Source organism: Epinephelus lanceolatus, chromosome 1 (genome assembly GCF_041903045.1).
Source record: "Epinephelus lanceolatus isolate andai-2023 chromosome 1, ASM4190304v1, whole genome shotgun sequence".
In the NCBI taxonomy this organism is placed as follows: Eukaryota; Metazoa; Chordata; class Actinopteri; order Perciformes; family Serranidae; genus Epinephelus; species Epinephelus lanceolatus.
This window is the reverse complement of record NC_135734.1, coordinates 18,946,500-18,965,434: the sequence shown is the minus strand read 5'-3', so window position 1 is coordinate 18,965,434 and position 18,935 is coordinate 18,946,500. Positions and strand designations below refer to the sequence as shown.

The following is an 18,935-nucleotide window of genomic DNA, read 5'->3' as shown; positions in this document are numbered from 1 at the left end:
TTCATGGTCATCCAACCAAAAGAAATTAACATAAATAGAGGTCAATTTAGTGAATAGTACATCCCTTATATCTTCATATACAGTGCAGTAAAACAAAACAAAAAATGAACCTCATTCTGAAGTTCACCTAAATAACACAAGTCTGTCCTCCTCTGATGTGGTGTTATACCTTCCTGTCTCTAATTGATAATGTTCCTGAGTGCACATAGGGATCTTTGTTTTTTTGTTTTGATTATACTTTACATAATGTTCCACACTGTAGCTATTGTTTATGAGTCAGTAGTAGTAACAGCCTGGTGGTAGTAGTGGTATTACATTATCATTACTCCATGTGGACAGTGTCCTCTGTGTTCTCAGTCAGGTAGGACATTAGAGGTGAGGGCCTCTCCATCGCCCCCTGGTGCTCGTTCCAACGAACCACATCACTTCCTCCTCTGGCTCACCGGACGAGTTGTCATGGCAACTGTACAGCATGTGCTTACAAAAACAAGAGCTTGACCGTTCACCGACACTTCTCTCGACATTCGACATCTAACGCTGCGACGCCATCTTATTCTTCTGGCATTTATCAGAGGGAGAAGACGGAAGGCGCTCGGTGCAGACAGAGGGAAGCCGAGGACGGTCAACGATGAGCGGAGCCAAAGCCCGCAGCGACGCGCCTGTTGCTGAAAATGTCTCCGGCGGCGGGCACAGCACTGCGGCTGCTCCGCGGGACCGCAAGCCCGGCGGAGGGGTTCTGAAGAGGCTCAAGTCCCGGAGGAGCCAGGTGGACAGCAGGCCCGTCACGGAGGAAGACCTGCGGACACAGAGTGGACACATCACGCCGGAGGATGTGCTAGGACTGCGGGTGGCTACGCGAGGTTTGGGTCTCTATTAAATGTCTCTTGTTGGAGCTGTGATGCTCAGTGTGCGTCCCGAGTATCTCAACACAATGTGAATGAGTCTACAACCTACAGGATACATTACATCTATAGTTACATTATGTAAAACTAGAGCCAAAGACATCCAGTTGAGCAGGCTTATTATGTGAAATTAAAATGGTATTACATCATGTATGTTTTATTATCTTAGATAATACAAATCTCAAATGGTAGATTTCATTAGAGTATCATTCACTCATGGAAAAACTGGTGTTTCTATTTGTAAGCAGCTGAGTGGACACTGGGGATTTAATCAGAGGTGTAGATTATAGGGGGGACACAGGGGACACGCCCCCTCAATATTTAGTACGCATGCATTTGTCTCTATTTGAAACATGAAAGTAGCACAGGACTTTTATTTTGATACAATTAAAGACATTTAAACCACAAATTGATGCAGAAAGGCCAGAAAGTGGTGCAGAAAAATTCACCAGAATGTTTGGCGCTCTGAATTTTCTGGCAAAGGACCCCCAACCCTCCATTTTATACATGTCCCCCCAATGTTGAAATAAATTCTTTTCCCCTGCTGTTTAATAATAAGAGGCGTCTGTGATATAAAGAGTATCCGGTGTTGCTTTAATCATATTAAGATCATTGTATGACATCAAATTCAATGCCAGGATTGATGAGAAACACCCTGTGTAGATACAAATAAATAAACAAATAATGACAACATGGTAGATTCTCATCAGCGTTGTAGCCTCGAGGCAACATATGGAATTTGCAAGGCATGAAACTGTTGAGATTAAATTAAACACTCTATCTTTCTCTTATGAGAAAATGGCACTTTGTACGACATTATTAAAGTGTGAAGCATAATCATTTTTAAATAATCTATGTCTTTAAAACAAAAACAGCACACATAATGTGGTATGTTCTTGTTTGCTCTGCACATGTTTATTTTCCTGCATATCTCTGTTGACATGGTAGCTCCACAGTGGTCGTAAAAGCTTCGTCTTATCTTATTTTATGGTCAGAGTGCATATGTATGTGTAGACTGTATGTATGTATGTATGCAAAGTTGCATTTGTGTACAAGCAAAACTACATCACCTGAGTGTCAAGAAAGCCAAGGATGTGCATGTGTCAACCAACCTGTTTGTGCTTTAAGGATGTAGCCCCTTAACTCCTGACATCTGTGTGTCATCGTTGCAGGGTACCTCTGTAAACCCGAGGACAATATTTATAACATTGACTTTGTACGCTTCAAAATCAGGGACCTGGAAACCAGCACTGTCCTTTTTGAGATTGCCAAACCCCCGCATACAGGTACCATGCATCAGCCTCCTTGTACTGTTTTATTTTAGTGTTTGTTCCTTAATTAAGCTGTTGACTGTGAAGTGGCTTCTGAGCACTCAGGAATGACTGTACTGACCCTGCTGACTGCTTATTCTCGCTTTTATCTTAAAATGAATGTCTCTGAGCATGTTGTCAGGTTCCATCACCGGTTATTTTGATCAAAGTGTGAATTATCTCAAATGTCTCTGTCCTGTGTTGTGGGTCTCAGAGGATGACGAGGAGAACAGAGAGGCAGACGCCAGCGCAGGCCGATTTGTACGCTACCAGTTCACCCCAGCCTTCCTGCGACTGAGGACTGTGGGAGCTACGTGAGTGACTCACACACCATCGGCACACACCTAAAGGAAAACACTCACCTGGTTAAACACAAACAATGGAAACAACTGCAGCACTGTCATTGTCAGCGAGACAGTCACACTCATTTGTGCAGTATGACTGTAGTAACATAACAATTGCCACTGCTACGTCATCACGTCTCCGCTCTCTCTCTGTGTCATTCCATCAGGGTGGAATTCACAGTCGGAAACCGGCCTTTAAACAACTTCCGCATGATCGAGAGGCACTACTTCCGTGATCACCTGCTGAAGAGCTTTGACTTTGACTTTGGCTTCTGTATCCCAAACAGCCGTAATACCTGTGAGCACATCTATGAGTTCCCTCAGCTGTCAGAGAGCCTGGGTGAGTCACCTTTTCCTAACACACACACATTACCAGTAAAACCTTAAACTTAAACAAGTGCGATTATGCTAAAGAGAATATTCTTTTGTTATGATTACATGGAAGTATGCTACATGATACACTGCAGCTCAGAAGAGACCTTTCCAAATGTTGAATATTTAGGGGAAGACTGAATCTTGTGTTATGTAATCTGTGTACCATGCAAATATCAAAAGAAGAATTCAGTAATTTTTTATGAATGACACTTCCTTAAAGAAGATTTATGACTCTTTCCCTGTCATGTATCACAATGGAGCCTTTAGCAAAAGTAAACACTGGGTTACAGTTGAGCCAGCTGTAACTGATGGAGGGATATACACCCCACATATCTTATGCTAGTCATGTGACATTCACAATGTCACTCAACTGAACGTACAATACTTCTGCTGTGTGTTGGATAATTTATGTGAAAGTATGGGCTCATACAGTGCATGCGTGCATTTTTATGACCCTCATTTATGGAATCATTCTTGTGAACACAGTAGATATGAGTAGAATAGATGATTAGGTTTTGGGGTGTCTTGCTGTGCAAATGTCCATATTCATGAGAAATGATGGTTTGTCTTAACACAGTATACGCCATATGTACATGGAAAGAGTTGTTGGTCACTGCAATCTTTCCTCCACTCCATACTGGCTGACAGGAGATCCCTTCCAAGCACGACTATACTGTAAAATATGGGAACTCATCAGACTAAGCTTGGCAAATCAAGTGGTATCTTCTTCCCTCTAGTCCATCTAACCTTATTGCTAGTGTTGTGTCCCAGCGTCAAACCATATGCAACCACCAAGAAGTAACCTTCTGTCGCATTTCAGCGAAGAAACACTGCCCGGGGAGACACAAAGAGGAAAGTCCATCCTAAAATATCTAACTCTAGAGGATACACTCCTGAACTGCTGAAGCCGTGTATTAGCTTAGGCTACACAGAACAAGGACTGTGGATTTTGTCCTCTGTGTTATTTCTGTCCGCTGTGTCATACAATGCGGATGATATAGAAGGGGACAGTTTCATGGCCAGTACAGAGCAAAGATGTTCCAATACCATTCAGATTCAGATACATGACCTTGCAAACTGGCCAATACTGAGTACAGAGCCGATAGCATTGTGTTAAAAACAGAACAAAACAAACAACTGCTGTATGCTGTGTACCACTAACGTTGTGTGGGTGTGAAAAGATTGCTGTCGTTGTATGGCATTGCTCAGACTAAACCCTTTGTAAAACATGAACTAACATATAAATAGAATAAATGATATAGAACATAGAACTTTTTTTAATCCAGTGTAAAACATTACCAAAATACTGACATTTTCTAACGTCTACCCAGGGTTTCCCCCTGAAACCTTGTGAGGCCAGGCGGCACGTATCTTTTGTTGGGGCTAATGGCACAGGGTGGGCATCTCTTTTGGCAGGGGCCTGCAAAAACTTTGTTTTGACATTATTAATGCAGTTCAGTGAAATTAAAACACATTTTTATGTGTAAAATGCAGAATTTGGTCTCATGCATATGGAATATGACGCAGATTTGGTGTGTATTCATGAGTGATTGCGATATGGGGTCAAAACAAGATCTTGCACAGGGTTACCAAAAAGCTAGAAATGGCCCTGCTAGATTGTGTTTACTGGACGACATGCACCTGTCATTGGGAGAGGAGGCATTTCCAGTACTGGTATTGGAACAACTGTAGTACAGAGGAGGAATGATTGCAGTGACCAGTGACGCATTAAGTTTACATACTGCATGTTAGTATTATATTAAAACAGACATAAATGCATCTGAAACTGTCCTTTAACGCTTAAAAGTTCATTTAAAACCAGTTGTTTTGTGCAACGAAAACTATGATGTCATTAATATTTGCTAATACATTATTTTGCCACTGGTTGTGTTGTGATATTATTGTTACCATGGAAGGACATTAGTGCCACTTGTATTGATGGCTCCAAAGAATTTGGACATTCCATGTTTCAAATTGGTTGGATATTTTAAAAAAAAAGCCTTCGTTGGAATGACGTGCATATGTTGTCTCTGTTTCAGTCCGTCAGATGGTGGAGTGTCCTTACGAGACCCGGTCGGACAGCTTCTATTTCGTGGAGAACAGACTGGTCATGCACAACAAGGCAGACTATGCCTATAACGGAGGACAGTGATATCTGCCTGCTAACATGCAAAAACACACGCAAACCTGTGCATGCACACACATATACACACATTAATAGACACACATATACATTGTTATATACATTCATGCATGCACATAGCGGAACATACATATAGTTCATTCATCATTCACTCACAAGCAGCTACAGACACGACTGAATTGCCTCTTATGTTTGTGAAGATGAATCACTATTCATTGGGATCACTTTCAGGAGGTCAATATCAGTCTCCGCTCCGACATGCAAGCAGCAAGCTTCAGTTAGAAGAGGGTTCAAATCAGGTTAATTAATCAGTTTTTAATTATGAACAGTTCTGTTTTAAAACTAAAGAGGACTCATCACTCATCACTCTAGTGGCTGTGTGATGTCTCAAACAGACCCAACGGTTATTAGATAGATGGTTAGTCTCCTCTTTGCAAATTTAAAAGTGTCCTACCACCCCCTCAACCCACACACACACACATACACACACACACACACACACACACACACACACACACGTAACGCACACTCTCAATCCCCAAGTGACACACATAGTGTTTACGCAGTGTTTGTCAGAAGCAGCTGTTCTCAGAGCTACCGCCTCCACAATCCACTCCAGACAATATCGGGGGAGAAAGAGCGAAAGCATCCACAAAAACACTCCTGTCAAACACACATGGTCACTCCTGCGACCCCCCTCCCCATCTCCCTCTCCTCTCACGCTTTCACACACACACACACACACACACACACACACACACACACACATCAGCAATAGTACTGTATAAGATTTTAATCAAAGGTCTCTGAGATTGTTACTATTTTTTGTTTTATTTACAGTCTTCTCGGGTTGATAGCAACCGCGGAAATAGATCTGGACACAGTTGACTGCAGTGCAACTGTGTCCAAACAAAAGACAATAACCTGGTGTGATGAACAAGAGTCAAAAAAAAGGGAATTTCAAGTAGAAAATACTCATAAGTTTTGATATCGTGATGCATGTGATGATATAAACAAAAAAGGGAAAAGATATGTACTGACTACCAGATATACTGTGGAAAAAAATGAAAAAGAAGTGTACTTGATCCAATGAAAAGTTTGGGCGTCCTTATTTTTAAGTTAGATTTTTATTTTTTTCCCTGTCTAAGTTGAATTAGCTGTATTTTTTTTAATCATTTCCTCATCACACACACCTTTAAGACATTAAGTTGGAACATGTCTGGAAATTGAGTGGTCTTTCTAGCTAGATAGTGTACTTCCTCTTTGTACTTTGTAAACTTTGGTGTTCAGGGTTAAAGGTGGTGTTTGTAAAAATATATATATAGTTTGTAAAAAGTGAAAAAAGAAAAATAAATGTACATTTTGAGATACCAAATGTGTGATGGTTTTATTTCTGGGGGTGAGAAAAGTTGCAGGAAGTTGAAGTCTTAGAAATGGCCACTAGGAGGAGTTATGTTATAACTAAGTTATAAATGAGCCACTGGTTTCAGTTTGATGTTTGATTGTGGAAAAGATCCCAGCGGCGGCTTTCATTATTACGCTGAGACGTGCTGACGTTTGTATCTGGTATTTGCTTAAAACTCCAGATGAGGTCATGATCTGGTTCCTTTATGTTCCTCTATGGCTGTGCTTTCACTGCAGAGAGGACAGAGAGCTGATAATATCACTTTAATTCCACATCATTTCTTTATCTACAGGCCACATGTGATGAGCTAGCATGGCACGCAATACATTCTGAAATTTGTTCAGGATTGTTACACTTTGATCATCCATTTTAGGAGTCTTGTGGGATTTAAAACCAAAATCTGAGCCGCTCTCTGTTTATTCTTTCTCAGGCTGTTTCTTCCTATCTCTGTGTTCATCTCTTGATCTCTCTCTCTCTCTCAGTTTCCATCTCTCTTTCCAGCTCTCATGCCCAAAATCTCATGGTTCTTTTCTCCCTCGCCTCTCCTTTTTGGTTTCTCTCTCCGCACCTATGCAGCTCTCCCTCCCTTCGCTCTCTGTTTTTCCCTTTTCTTTCCTCCTCTCTCACCTGGTAACCAGACCTCTGGAGAGGAGGGTTGAGTTTCCACTTTCCCAGAGTAGAGGACAATCTGAGCCACACAAAGACCCACAATGGACCCCCTCTGCTCTCTCCTCCCTTCACTCTGTCACTGCACAGCTGCACACACACACACACACACACACACACACACACACATACACTAAAATATATAAGAATACACCCTCTGCTTGTTATTCCTGTTAACCTCCTTATTCTGTGTCTGTGCCTTTCTTTGTATGACGCTTTAATCCAACTAAATCCTTTCTAATTAACTCCCCCTATGCATCTTTAGCATTCTCAAAGACACATTCAAATGTATGCAGTCTAACAGTATCAGTTGCCACTTTTAGCTTTACCATTACACCGTTAATAAAGCTGAAGTGTTTCTGTGACACTGTTGATTTGATTACTTGGGAACTGATTATTGTCATATACAAAATATACGTATATACATATACATACATATATACATATACGTCAGATTGGGGCTGTGGGATGATTGGACATTTAGAGTACTGCTAATGACCTGGTGGGGTCTCCAATAATCTTTATCAGTGCTTCCCAACTGGTCCAGCCATGGCATCCAAATTTCTCCTTAGTCATTAGTTCAAGGTCCACAAAGTTTAACATATTCAGCGTCATACTTGTGTTTGGCCATGTTGTCAAGCTAGTTTGCTGTCTCTGTTAAGTAGCTGTCCGTTATTTACTCACTCTACAGCAGGAAATGGTACTTCAAATTAAAGCTTGTGTCTTGGAAATTCACTGTACTTCAAAATAAAGTATGTTTTTCTTAATGCGAAGTACTTGCGGTCCATTCAGAATAGACTCACAGCCCACTGTTGGACTGCGACCCACCAGTTGGGAACCACTGATCTATCTATGGTGTCCAACTTATGTTACTTCATGGAGCAGTAAAACCATTGCATAATAAACTATAAGTAACAACACCTCCAAATTTTTACCTTTCTTGTAGTGTAAATAAGTACTTTCTGAGGACGTTCATCCATGTACAAAACCAATGATGGACAGACTGAGATGTCTAATAAGTGCAATTTCAACAATATGTTTGGTTTTCCACATTTAGTCAGTCTACTTTAGGGGCAGCAGTAGCTCAGTCCATAGGGACTTGCCTTGGGAACCGGATGGTCGCTGGCTCTAGTCCCCATATGTAAGCATGGCGCATGAATTGGTGGCTGGAGAGGTTCCAGTTTGCCTCCTGGGCACTGCCGAGGTGCTGCTCTGACGTCTTTCATCTCTTTAATGCATGTATAGGTCCCATTTGTGTATTTCAGGCCTGTGTATATATGACAACATCTACAACTCACTGTCATTACATGGGCATTATATTACAATTCCGCTCCTGTGTAGTAATACTGGAATCACCACACCAAACTAAAGCAGGTTAAGTTATCCCCTGCCTTACAAACCTTAGTAATAAACAGTATCAGGCAGTGTAAGTATTTACATGTTATGGAGTGATGTAATTAAATCACGAAATAAATGTAATTGTAATGAGTTTAGCTATGAAAAAATATGTTATTGAATGGGTTACTAAATCAAAATGTTGGGGTTACATCTGAATACATTCTTTTCAGTAAAATCAATTTTCGGCATATTTCCAGACAACGCAAGCCAGCAAAACCATTGGGCCATTTATTAGTGTTTCACTTATGCACTTGTGTTTTCAGGACTTTTCAGCTTTATTGCCCAGTTTAAAACATTTTTTAGAAAGTAATCAAAAGTACATAATTGTAATAAGTTACATTACTTTGATGAAGTACTTATTCCATTTTAACAGGGTAACTAGTAATCTGTGCCCTATAACATTTCAAAAGTAACCTTCCCAACACTTGCAAAAAGGTTTGACCAATATTGTGTTAAGATAGAAATCTGATAGAGATTCTTTTGTACTGAAGCTGCTGATTGACGATATTTTGCATAATGTTCAACATCTTTAAATACAACCACAATAAGTATTCAGTGTTTGTCTTTCAGAGAGCTTCTGGTCAGGGTGGAAAAGCCTCTGAAGCAGCAGTTTATATGAAGTCCATTTGTTCTGTGAAATGTAGTTGTGTTTTCTGAAATGTGGATGTTTTGTAAAATGTTGTGTCTTGTGAAATGTTTAACTTACTCCTGAAACCTGCCTCCTCTTAGCCGTCACAAGCGCGTCAGTATGAGGTGTGCAGATTCAAAGCCAGTGGGCTGGATTGGACCCTTTGGTAGGCCGGTTCTAGCTTGCAGGATATATGTTTGACTATCCTGATCTATATTAGGGGAGACCAGGGGCAAATATAACATCTCCAAATGCACCAGTCAGAACTGAGACATGACTATGAAGCACTGCACGTGCTCTAAAGTAAGTAAGGTTACTTTATTTATACTTGCAGGTAGATTTGGTTTGCAGTAAAAGATGAGGCAACCTTCTTGACACACATTTTTACAAACAACACTTTGCTGATACCTTGCTGCCTCCCAACAGACAAACTGATGTCTCATACTTGATATGATTAATTATATTGTCTTAATTAAACTTGCTTTAACTATATATTCTTGGAAGTTTATTAAGGTTTTTGGTATGTATTACGTGTGTTGTTACACATCATATGCTGTTACATGGGGGCAGATATAACAACTGATTTCTTGTGACTTTCTTGTAACATTTCTTGTAAAAACAATTGATGACCAGAACACAGAGTGTCATACATAAAAACTGTATCCAAATAGGTCTTTATATAATGACATCAAAACCAAAAAGTGTTACATGTGGCCCCGGTCTTCCCTGTCTTTGCTTATGCAGCTGTGGGGAGGCCATCCAAACAGGAAGTGCTTGGATATGTGATATAACTACATTTGTTTCTTTACAGTAGAGTGAAGTACAGTAGATCACAGTAAGACTTGATTTCGTTTGGATACTGGGACAGAAGATTTTAGCTGCAAAACAATGATAACAACAGTGGCGCAGTTACACATTCAGGCTAGCAGATAGCAACATTAGCATTCATTTGGAGACATGTTTGTGGTCACCAGACAAGTGTTAGTCCAATATTAACAGTGTTTTACTCCAACACTTGAGTAACAGCATCTTGCTAAAAAAAAAGGCACAAAAGTAGCGCCCAGCACCTGACCTCACAGTTTCAAGCAGCTAAAGACGTAGCATGTGTACTGCCCCTAAAATGTTTCAAACTGCAAAGTGTGTTTGTCACTAGGCGCAACCCTTTCACATTACACATATTCACTTGATCCATTGTTTATATAAAAATGTTGGTTAGCGCAGCTTTAATGGTGCCATTATCACCTTTATAAACAGAGAAGTTTCAAGTTTATTAAGACTAGCTCACTACCCCAGAGCGACAAAGCTAAACTAAACTAATCTCACAGTTTATCATCAAAAGCCTCAAACAGCCTGTAGAGATTTTAAAAAGGGCATCAAAACATTTACTCAACACACAATTTCCCCCCAAAAGTGAGCCACCTCTTTAAAATACATAAAAAGTAATGGTGTGAAGATCTAATGTGTCAGCTGCTGATTAGACTACAAAGCAGGACACAATTTAACTGTGAGCTCATAAATCAATAATCACAGCCTTCCATCAGGCTGGAGGGCCTGCACACTGCAGCACGCACGTAAAGCAGCTGTACTGTACTGAGCCACGTGTTGGTATTAACATACAAAAAAGTGTTGACAATTAGCATATGCACGCGCACAGACAGCTACGCGGCAATAAATACACACACTTTCCAACTTTCCAGGGATGATTTGTGTGTTCCCAGGCCTTCGTGGAATACATTTCAGCCGTCTGTTGTGGATCGACACGCGCTCACCGGAAACAACTGGACAGGTGGGATAAATCAACCTCATTCACCCTTCCCCCGACACACACACACACACACACACACACACACACACACACACACACACCTATGTTTGTAACTGGCTTTCCCATATATCCTGTTCAGTGAATCACACAGCTTTGAGATTAGGAGTGAGAAGCACTGGTTTATTGAGGGTACCCTGAAACTCGCTCTCTGACACACACACACACACACACACACACACACACACAGATCTACACTCAGGCAGGGGGACAGGGGGGACAGTGGTCGCCTATAAATAGTAGCAAGGAATGGCGTTGATAGGTCCTGTGAAAAGAAATGGAGGGGGGAGTGGAAAAAGGATTAAAAGAGATACAGGGACACACTGCAACTCCACTTGTTCATGTGTGTGTATGTGTGTGTGTGTGTGTGTGTGTGTGTGTGCGTGTGTGTCTTAGGTACTTTGGAGAGAGGTGGTTTGGATTTCTTGCCACCAACAAAACTCTCTATTAGACCACCCCCTCTTAAAAACACACTTCCTCATCCTCTCTTTTTTTTCTATGTCTCACTCTCCTTTTTCTCTCTTTCTTCCGTCCTGCTCCGAGGCCCTAGAGTGAAATCCATCATGTATTAACACTGCATTACCAGCAGCACATCTTCCGATTAAGAGACGATGAGTCACGGCACAGTCCTCTCTTTCAGGTCAGCACGACGATGGTCTCAATGATGGTCGTGACTCCATCTGTATTTGTCATGATGTCATTTCCAGCAACTGCTCAGTGACATCATCTCACCCCCTCAAAGAGGTCAGGGCAGACATGAAGTTGTAAATATAAAAGATCGTACATGTAAATATGAATAAAGTATGGTGGTGCTGAAGGTCAAAACACAACGAAATTCCAGAAAACACGACATTTCACAAAACAAACAATATTTCAGAAAAGCTGTACTGTTTTCTTTTTTTCAAATATTGTAGTGTTTTGTAAAATGTCATTGTGTTTTTGTGAAATGTGGTTGTGTTTTCTGAGATTTTGATTTGTTTTCTGAAACGTTGTTGTGTTTTCTGAGCTGTGGATGTGCTTTGTAAAATGTGTCTTGTGAAATGTGTTTTGTGAAATGTGGTTGTGTTTTCTGAAGTCCATTTGTTCTGTGAAATGTAGTTGTGTTTTCTGAAATGTGGATGTTTTGTAAAATGTTGTGTCTTGTGAAATGTGTTTCATGAAATGTCAAGTTTTCTGAAATGTGGTTGTGTTTAGTAAAATGTCATGTTTTGTGAAATGTGGCTGTGTTTTCTGAAATAATGTTTTGTTTTGTAAAATGTGGTTGCGTTTAACTCTCAGGGCCACAATACTAAACATTAATTTAGAAGTATAAAAAGCGTTTTCATCATTGCCACTTTAAAATGCTGTCAATCAAGAAAGTATACTTTAAAAAAATCTTTGTTGAAGTATTAAGTATGTGTCACATTTGAATGAACATCTCATTTTGGATTGAATTGATGCTGTTGTTTAATGTCATGCCAAGCAAAGCTTTGAAGATGTGACAGAAGATAGGAGATAATTAGTTATCTGGGAGTTAATAATGCACTCAGTACAACAGTGATGGATAGACAGCCCTTTAACAAACTGCGACTCCCATACCAATTTCCATGGTGGCAAGTGCAGTATTGACAATCTGTCTTTAAGTGTTAGGTCTCTGCGGATTTGTAACCAGAAGCCTTTGTGCGGCATCTATGTTGTGCGTGTGTGTGTGTGTGTTTCCCTGCGTTTATCCGCCCAACCGTCTGTGTGGCATTACAGCGTAGATCTCCGCTGCTGCTGCTGCTGCTTACACTCATACAGCCGACAGACAGAAATAGTCCTGTGTCATCAGGATAAATAGGTTGTGGTCTGTTTGTGCTCGCAGGAAGCCCACAGCCGCCTTTAGAAGCTTCTCTGAGCCTTCCAGCACCGTCAGTCCAGTTTGTTTTGTGTGCGTACGATTAATAAAAGGTTAACTCAACCTTCAGTCAACTGTTGAAGAGGCCTGTAAATCTCCCCGACAATCTCTTCCTTCCTCTCCCTTTCTCTCCTCCCTTTGTCTCTCTCCCTTTGCCACACCTTCCCCTGGGGGATGGAGGGATTGTGATCGGAGAACGGAGGTGGGGCTCCTGGCTCAAACCACAGGTGTGCTTGTTTCCTCCCTTCTCCTCTCTCATGTAATGATTTCTTTGGCTCGCCACCTGCCAGGTGGAAAAAACACCCACAGCGAATGGAGTGCTTTAAAATGGCCTCCTGGCTTCCGTTTTAAAGACTTTTTTGGCTTGTACTGTTTGTCTTTATCCATCAACAAACATTCCATTTGTATCCCTTTTCATTATCCCCGGCTTGCGTTAAATTCAATGAGGTCTTCCTGGAGCTATACTTGTTGCTTGTTAACATTTTGCATCACATGCAAATAGTGGCTCCTGCCTCTAAAAACTGCTGCTGCTGAAGCAGACAGCTGACAGAGCCAAAACTTCCAGCCTTTCAGATGGTCAAAAGTCGCCTTTCTACTCTTTTCTCTCGAGATCCCCTTCTCAGCTCTCTTTCTAACTGCCTCCAGGGTGGTGGAGAGCAGGTCCCAGGCCCTGGCAGGTCAGAGGTCGCTCACAGACAATGGGTTCCCACTCTGGGTCAGCTGTGGTCAAGGAAACAAAAGCAGTGAAGACCTGGGTTGGACAAACTATTGCAGTGTTTTAAGGTTGCAAAGTGACAAGAAAGCGGGAGGGAGACGGGATAGAGTGAAGGCAGGAATAAAAAGTACAATGTAAGTGTACTGAAAACAACTGACCTACATACCAACAACTGTGTGAATTTTGCTTTTGTGCATATTTTACCAGATTTAAAAATCAGGAAACACTGTTGCTCAAGGGGACAGTTCACCCCTAATCAAGAATACATATTCTTCCTCTTACCTGTAATACTATTTATCAGTCTAGTTTGTTTGGTGTGAGTTGCTGAGTGCTGGAGATATCGGCCGTAGTGATGTTTGCCTTCCCTCAAATACAGATTGTGCTTAGCTTGTGGCGCTCAACGCACTGAAAAAATGTTTTTGAAAAACTCAACAGCAATGTCATTTTCCAGAAATCATGACTTGGTTACTCAAAATAATCCACAGACCTTATTGTGAGCAGTTTCATGTAGGAGCTACTTCCTTTCTGTTGAACTGCACCCGCCAATAGTTTCACCGCACAGAAGGAAGCGTGCATCTAATGCTAGCTCACCTAGCACTACTGAGCTAGCTAATGTTACAGCTCAGCTGAGCAGGACGCCATTAAAATTTACATCTTGCGCTGTTATGAGCACGAGCCATACTTCTGTGCGGTAGTATGGTTGGCAGGTGCAGTTTAGTAAAAAGAAAATAGGTCCTATATGAAACTGCTGACACAAAGGTCTGTTGAATACTGTTGAGTTTTTTAAATGTATCTTTTTTTTGGTGCTCTGAGCACCACATGCCAAGTGCCATCTAGTCCCATTATGTTCAAGAGAAGGCAGACATCTCTACAGTTGATATCTCCAAAACTCAGCAACTCACACCAAAACAATCTAGACTGATAAACAACACTACATGTGCGAGGAAAAATATATATTTTTAATTTTGGGGTGAACTGTACCTTTAAGTCCCTGAAATAAGTTAGCTAAAGTTGCTCAAAAGCTAGACACTGTTGTCTCCTCACTGTCTTCTTCACTGACAAAATTGATGTACTTTTGTATAATAATTTAAAACAAAGCCAAGTGTTTTTGCTTTATTCTACTTGTATCTTTTCAAATCGCTCTAACTTGTTCCTCCCCCTCCCCCATGCCGCTGTCTTTCTCCTCTCTTTTTTATTCAGTGCCATTGATCATGCATGCAGAAATTCAGCACGCCCAACCATGGCTCTAGCCAGGATAGGTTAGCTAGTGCAAGGCCTTGTCCTACATACTGTTCTCTCGCTATGGTCCACCAGGCCACAGTCACACCCTCCCCCTGATCTGCCTCCCCTCGCTGACTTCCCCCACTGCCATACACACACACAAACACCCTGCGGCCTGTCTCAGAACCAGCACATGCACAGATCATCATGTGGTGCTAGGAACGATAACTCGTCATTACCAAAAACTTTTAGTCAGGTCAGGTGCATTAAAATGTTTTGAAGGGGGGGCTCGTTGCTGTCTCTGATTCAGTCTGACTTCGAATTTGTTTCACACACACAAGCAATTGATTTTTAAGGATATTCTGTGCCACTATAATCGTGTTCCACTAACCAAACTAGAGGAAACTCTAAATCCAAACTTGATACATCATTGATCTTGACACCCCCCGAGAGATAGTTTTAGACATCATTATGTTTATGTTGTGAGATTCTCTGTGTGTCTAGGTCACAATCTGATGAGTTGAGCAATTGCATTTCACATAACCGTGTGAGCACTTGTTTCACTTTTGTTAGAGCAGCTGAGGCATGTGACGAAACTGCTAAGCTGACCAAGCTTGCCCTGGCTGAGAGAGTGGCTGACTTAGAGGTAATGCTGCTAATCTGCCACTTAGCTGGTTAGGACGGCCTGTCACATGGGGTGAAAGAGAGAGGGAGTGGATAAGATCAGGTTTAGACAAGGGTTGAACTATGATTGAGAGATTTGGATGGAGGATGTAGAATGGTGACGATCACAGCTGTTTTGGATGTAATGGATTAGGATGAGAGCTGGGCGGCAGGAACAGGTGGGCTGAGGGTTGGTGCAGGCAAGGATGATTGATGGAGGATGGAGAGGAAATCAAAAAGGGGGGTTGCAGTAGGGTGGTGCAAGACTTTGATGATGCAAATTTGTCCAGGAGGTGACAAAAAAACAGTTCCAGTTAAAAAATGATTTAAAATGTGGTGGATTGCAGTTGGATCCGGCCAAGGCAGGGGCGTAGCAGTCTCTGTGACCCCCCCCCCCCCCCCCTTTCATCTCTTTCTTTTCTCTTTTCTTTTTTGGAACCCTTATTTCTCATTCTTGTGGAAAGTACGGTGTACGATGGTGCTCCAGCAGCATAAGCAGTCACTCATTCGGCTCTAGCTGCATTTAGAGGTGAATCCAAGTGGAGGGGTTGTCTCAACCATTTTGCACCTTTAAGGGGTGAGAGGAGCCTCAGAGAGCTTCCACTACTTTTTTATGTCAAGTTCAGACCTTAAACCAGATTATTCAGCCAATTTTAATTTCGTCATGGCACTAATTACTCAGAAATAAAAAATGACAAACAAAATCAGACTTTTCATTCCAGGCTTTTCGAGCCCCCCCCTCCCATTGAGGCCCTGAGTATTCAGTTCCACTTTTCCCCCCACTACAATGCCCCTGGGCCAAGGGCGCAATGAGAATTTGACTGACCAAAAAATAAATGAATACACATGCTGTCACATACTATAACATCTCATGTCACATCCATAAGATCCATATCATATCACATTTCATTACCCAATCACATGACATCATATAAGATCACAACACATCACAGGGCTTGGCAGTAACCCCTGTCAGGTTGCTATCGGCACCATTTTGAGAAATTGGCCTTTGGTTGCCAACAATGGCAAATGTGCACCCCAAAAAATCTGTACATATTTTTATATATTTGTTGCAGTAGTAATATTTAAATAATGATGTTACAGCAAGAATCATAACCAGACAATGTGAATGACCGTTGGTCTGTTCACTCACCTGGGTGCAGGCATCTGTTTTATAGACTATGGCAAAGCAAATTAAATGGCACTTAACACTGAAACTCTGTAAAGTATCACATAAAGCACAGACTAGAAAGAACTGTTCAGAGCTGTTAATAAAGCTTTTAAACATTCGCTTATGTCACATTTTCATTATTAAAGGTCCAGTGTGTAGGATTTTGGTGGATACATTGGCAGAATATAATATTCATAACTATGTTTTCATCAGTGTATAATTACACAACAGTTGTGTTTTTGTTACCTTAGAATGAGCTGTTTATGTCCACTTACAAAGGGGTTCCTCTTCCACTGAGTCTGTGATGTTGTTCTACTCACAACTAGGCATTATAAATGGATGACGCTAATGTTTCAGAGCAGGTAATCAAAGCACAGAAGCCCCAGTTTATTACAGTCAATTTCAAATCCAGTTGTGTGCAGGTCTGATCCATTCATGCATTCACACACAGTGGTTACCACCTTGCTGCTTATATTTATAATAATAGCATGATGATATAGATCAATCAGTCTTGACCTTTTTAAATAAATGGATACCCTTGGACACAGGGAGCACCAGACAGGCAGGGGATCAAAGTCTAGTAATTTTGAGATATAGATGAATATTTGTGGGCTTATCATATGAAACACAATTAACAATTGCTGAGGTTAGCAATAAACAGACTGATGTGCGAGTCACTATGACAAACACAAACCTTGGAGCTGGAAGAACCACCTGCCTGTTCCCATTGAGCCGGTCAGCAACAACAGCACCGTGGTGAGTTATGCAAAAGAAGGGGACGACTGGCGTTGCTCCACCATTGAAGGGGATGAGAATGGAAAGACATCCAACATACTAACAGACATTTGATGGCATCACCCTGATGTGATGATCACCAGGACAAAGAAAAAACTCGCTGGAGCCAATCTCCTTTTCTCAGCTGCTTTCAAACAGCCTTGGGACACAAAAGTTGTGTCCAGATGTGCTGATCACTGGCACCCTTCTATAATGTAGTCTGTAATGACATGACAAGAAACAACCACATTTGTGGGATATTTTTCAGATGGCACACTAGCGGAAATGGAGCTGTGTGGATGAATGAAAAATAAAAACAATTGAGACTTTATTTCAGGTTGTAACTTGTTACAAGACATTGTAAATGTAATAATATTACCCCAGATCCTATTAGCATTTCTTTTGTAATCTGTTACTTTTGTAACGCATTGCCCCAACACTGGCCACTATAGTTCTCTGGAGACATTATACTTGGTTGCAGTCTGTAACCTGAACAATAGATGGCACTAAATCCCACGCACTATACCTTTAAGTTGATGTATAACATGTATAGTATCTTAATTACTCAAAATTTAAGGTGACTAAAATTGTTTTGGTAACCAAAAGCTGATGGCTACGTGCCAGCCTGGCAACAAACCTTAGAAGTTGGTGTCAAGCCCTGCATAATATATGATCACATCATATTACATCATATAGGGTTAGGTAATATGGCATCACGACTCATATCACATCCTACATGTAAGATCACATGACATTACATCATATGTGATAACATTACATCACATTGCATTATATAGGATAACACATCACATTACATTATTTAAGAAAACATCACATGATAACATCACATCGCATTACATCATATATGATAACACCACATCACATTACATATGAGGTCACATATGGCATTAAAACTCACATCACATCATATATAACAATATCATATGTAAGATCCCATATAGAATCCCATCACATTACATCATATAGGGTCACATCACATTACAATAAGATTACATCACATAAGATCATATCACATTACGCCACAGAGGATCACATTGCATCACATCTCATTTATCATCACTTACAGTCAGATAATATAGCATCTCTTATAACATAACATAACATAACATAACCCATGTCAGACAAGATGACCTTGTTGACCTCCATGCAATCTAAAACTATGAGAATGACTTCACATCCTGTTTTATGTAACCTTGTGTCTGGCTAAATGGGTTGGAGGAGTATCCTGGTTACAGATGTCTCATTTCACCTGAGACCTCACCTGGCACCACAGAAATACATTATTTTACATCAGCAATAGTAAACTAGCTTTAGAAAACATTTGAATGTGGATCAGTTACTAATAAATGATGATAAGGCAGTAGTCAGTAATTGGAGGGGTGCATACAACTCATCCTGGCCCTGTATGGTTTTATTTATGCCTTATATATATATATATATATATATATATATATATAGCTATTTTCTGTCTCCATTATGATGTTTCAATGGAGAACATCTT

The 18,935-nt window shown here is 40.9% G+C and overlaps 1 protein-coding gene across 1 annotated transcript; it reads left to right on the top strand.

Annotated features, from left to right (window-relative positions):
- Positions 1-482: 482 nt before the first annotated feature.
- Positions 483-6,449, top strand: LOC117256480 (protein unc-119 homolog B-like). The gene is made up of 5 exons (XM_033625913.2): positions 483-860; positions 2,075-2,188; positions 2,427-2,526; positions 2,724-2,896; positions 4,971-6,449. The coding sequence occupies exons 1-5, from the start codon at positions 629-631 to the stop codon at positions 5,081-5,083; spliced, it is 732 nt and encodes a 243-aa protein (XP_033481804.1). The 5' UTR covers positions 483-628; the 3' UTR covers positions 5,084-6,449.
- Positions 6,450-18,935: the final 12,486 nt, after the last annotated feature.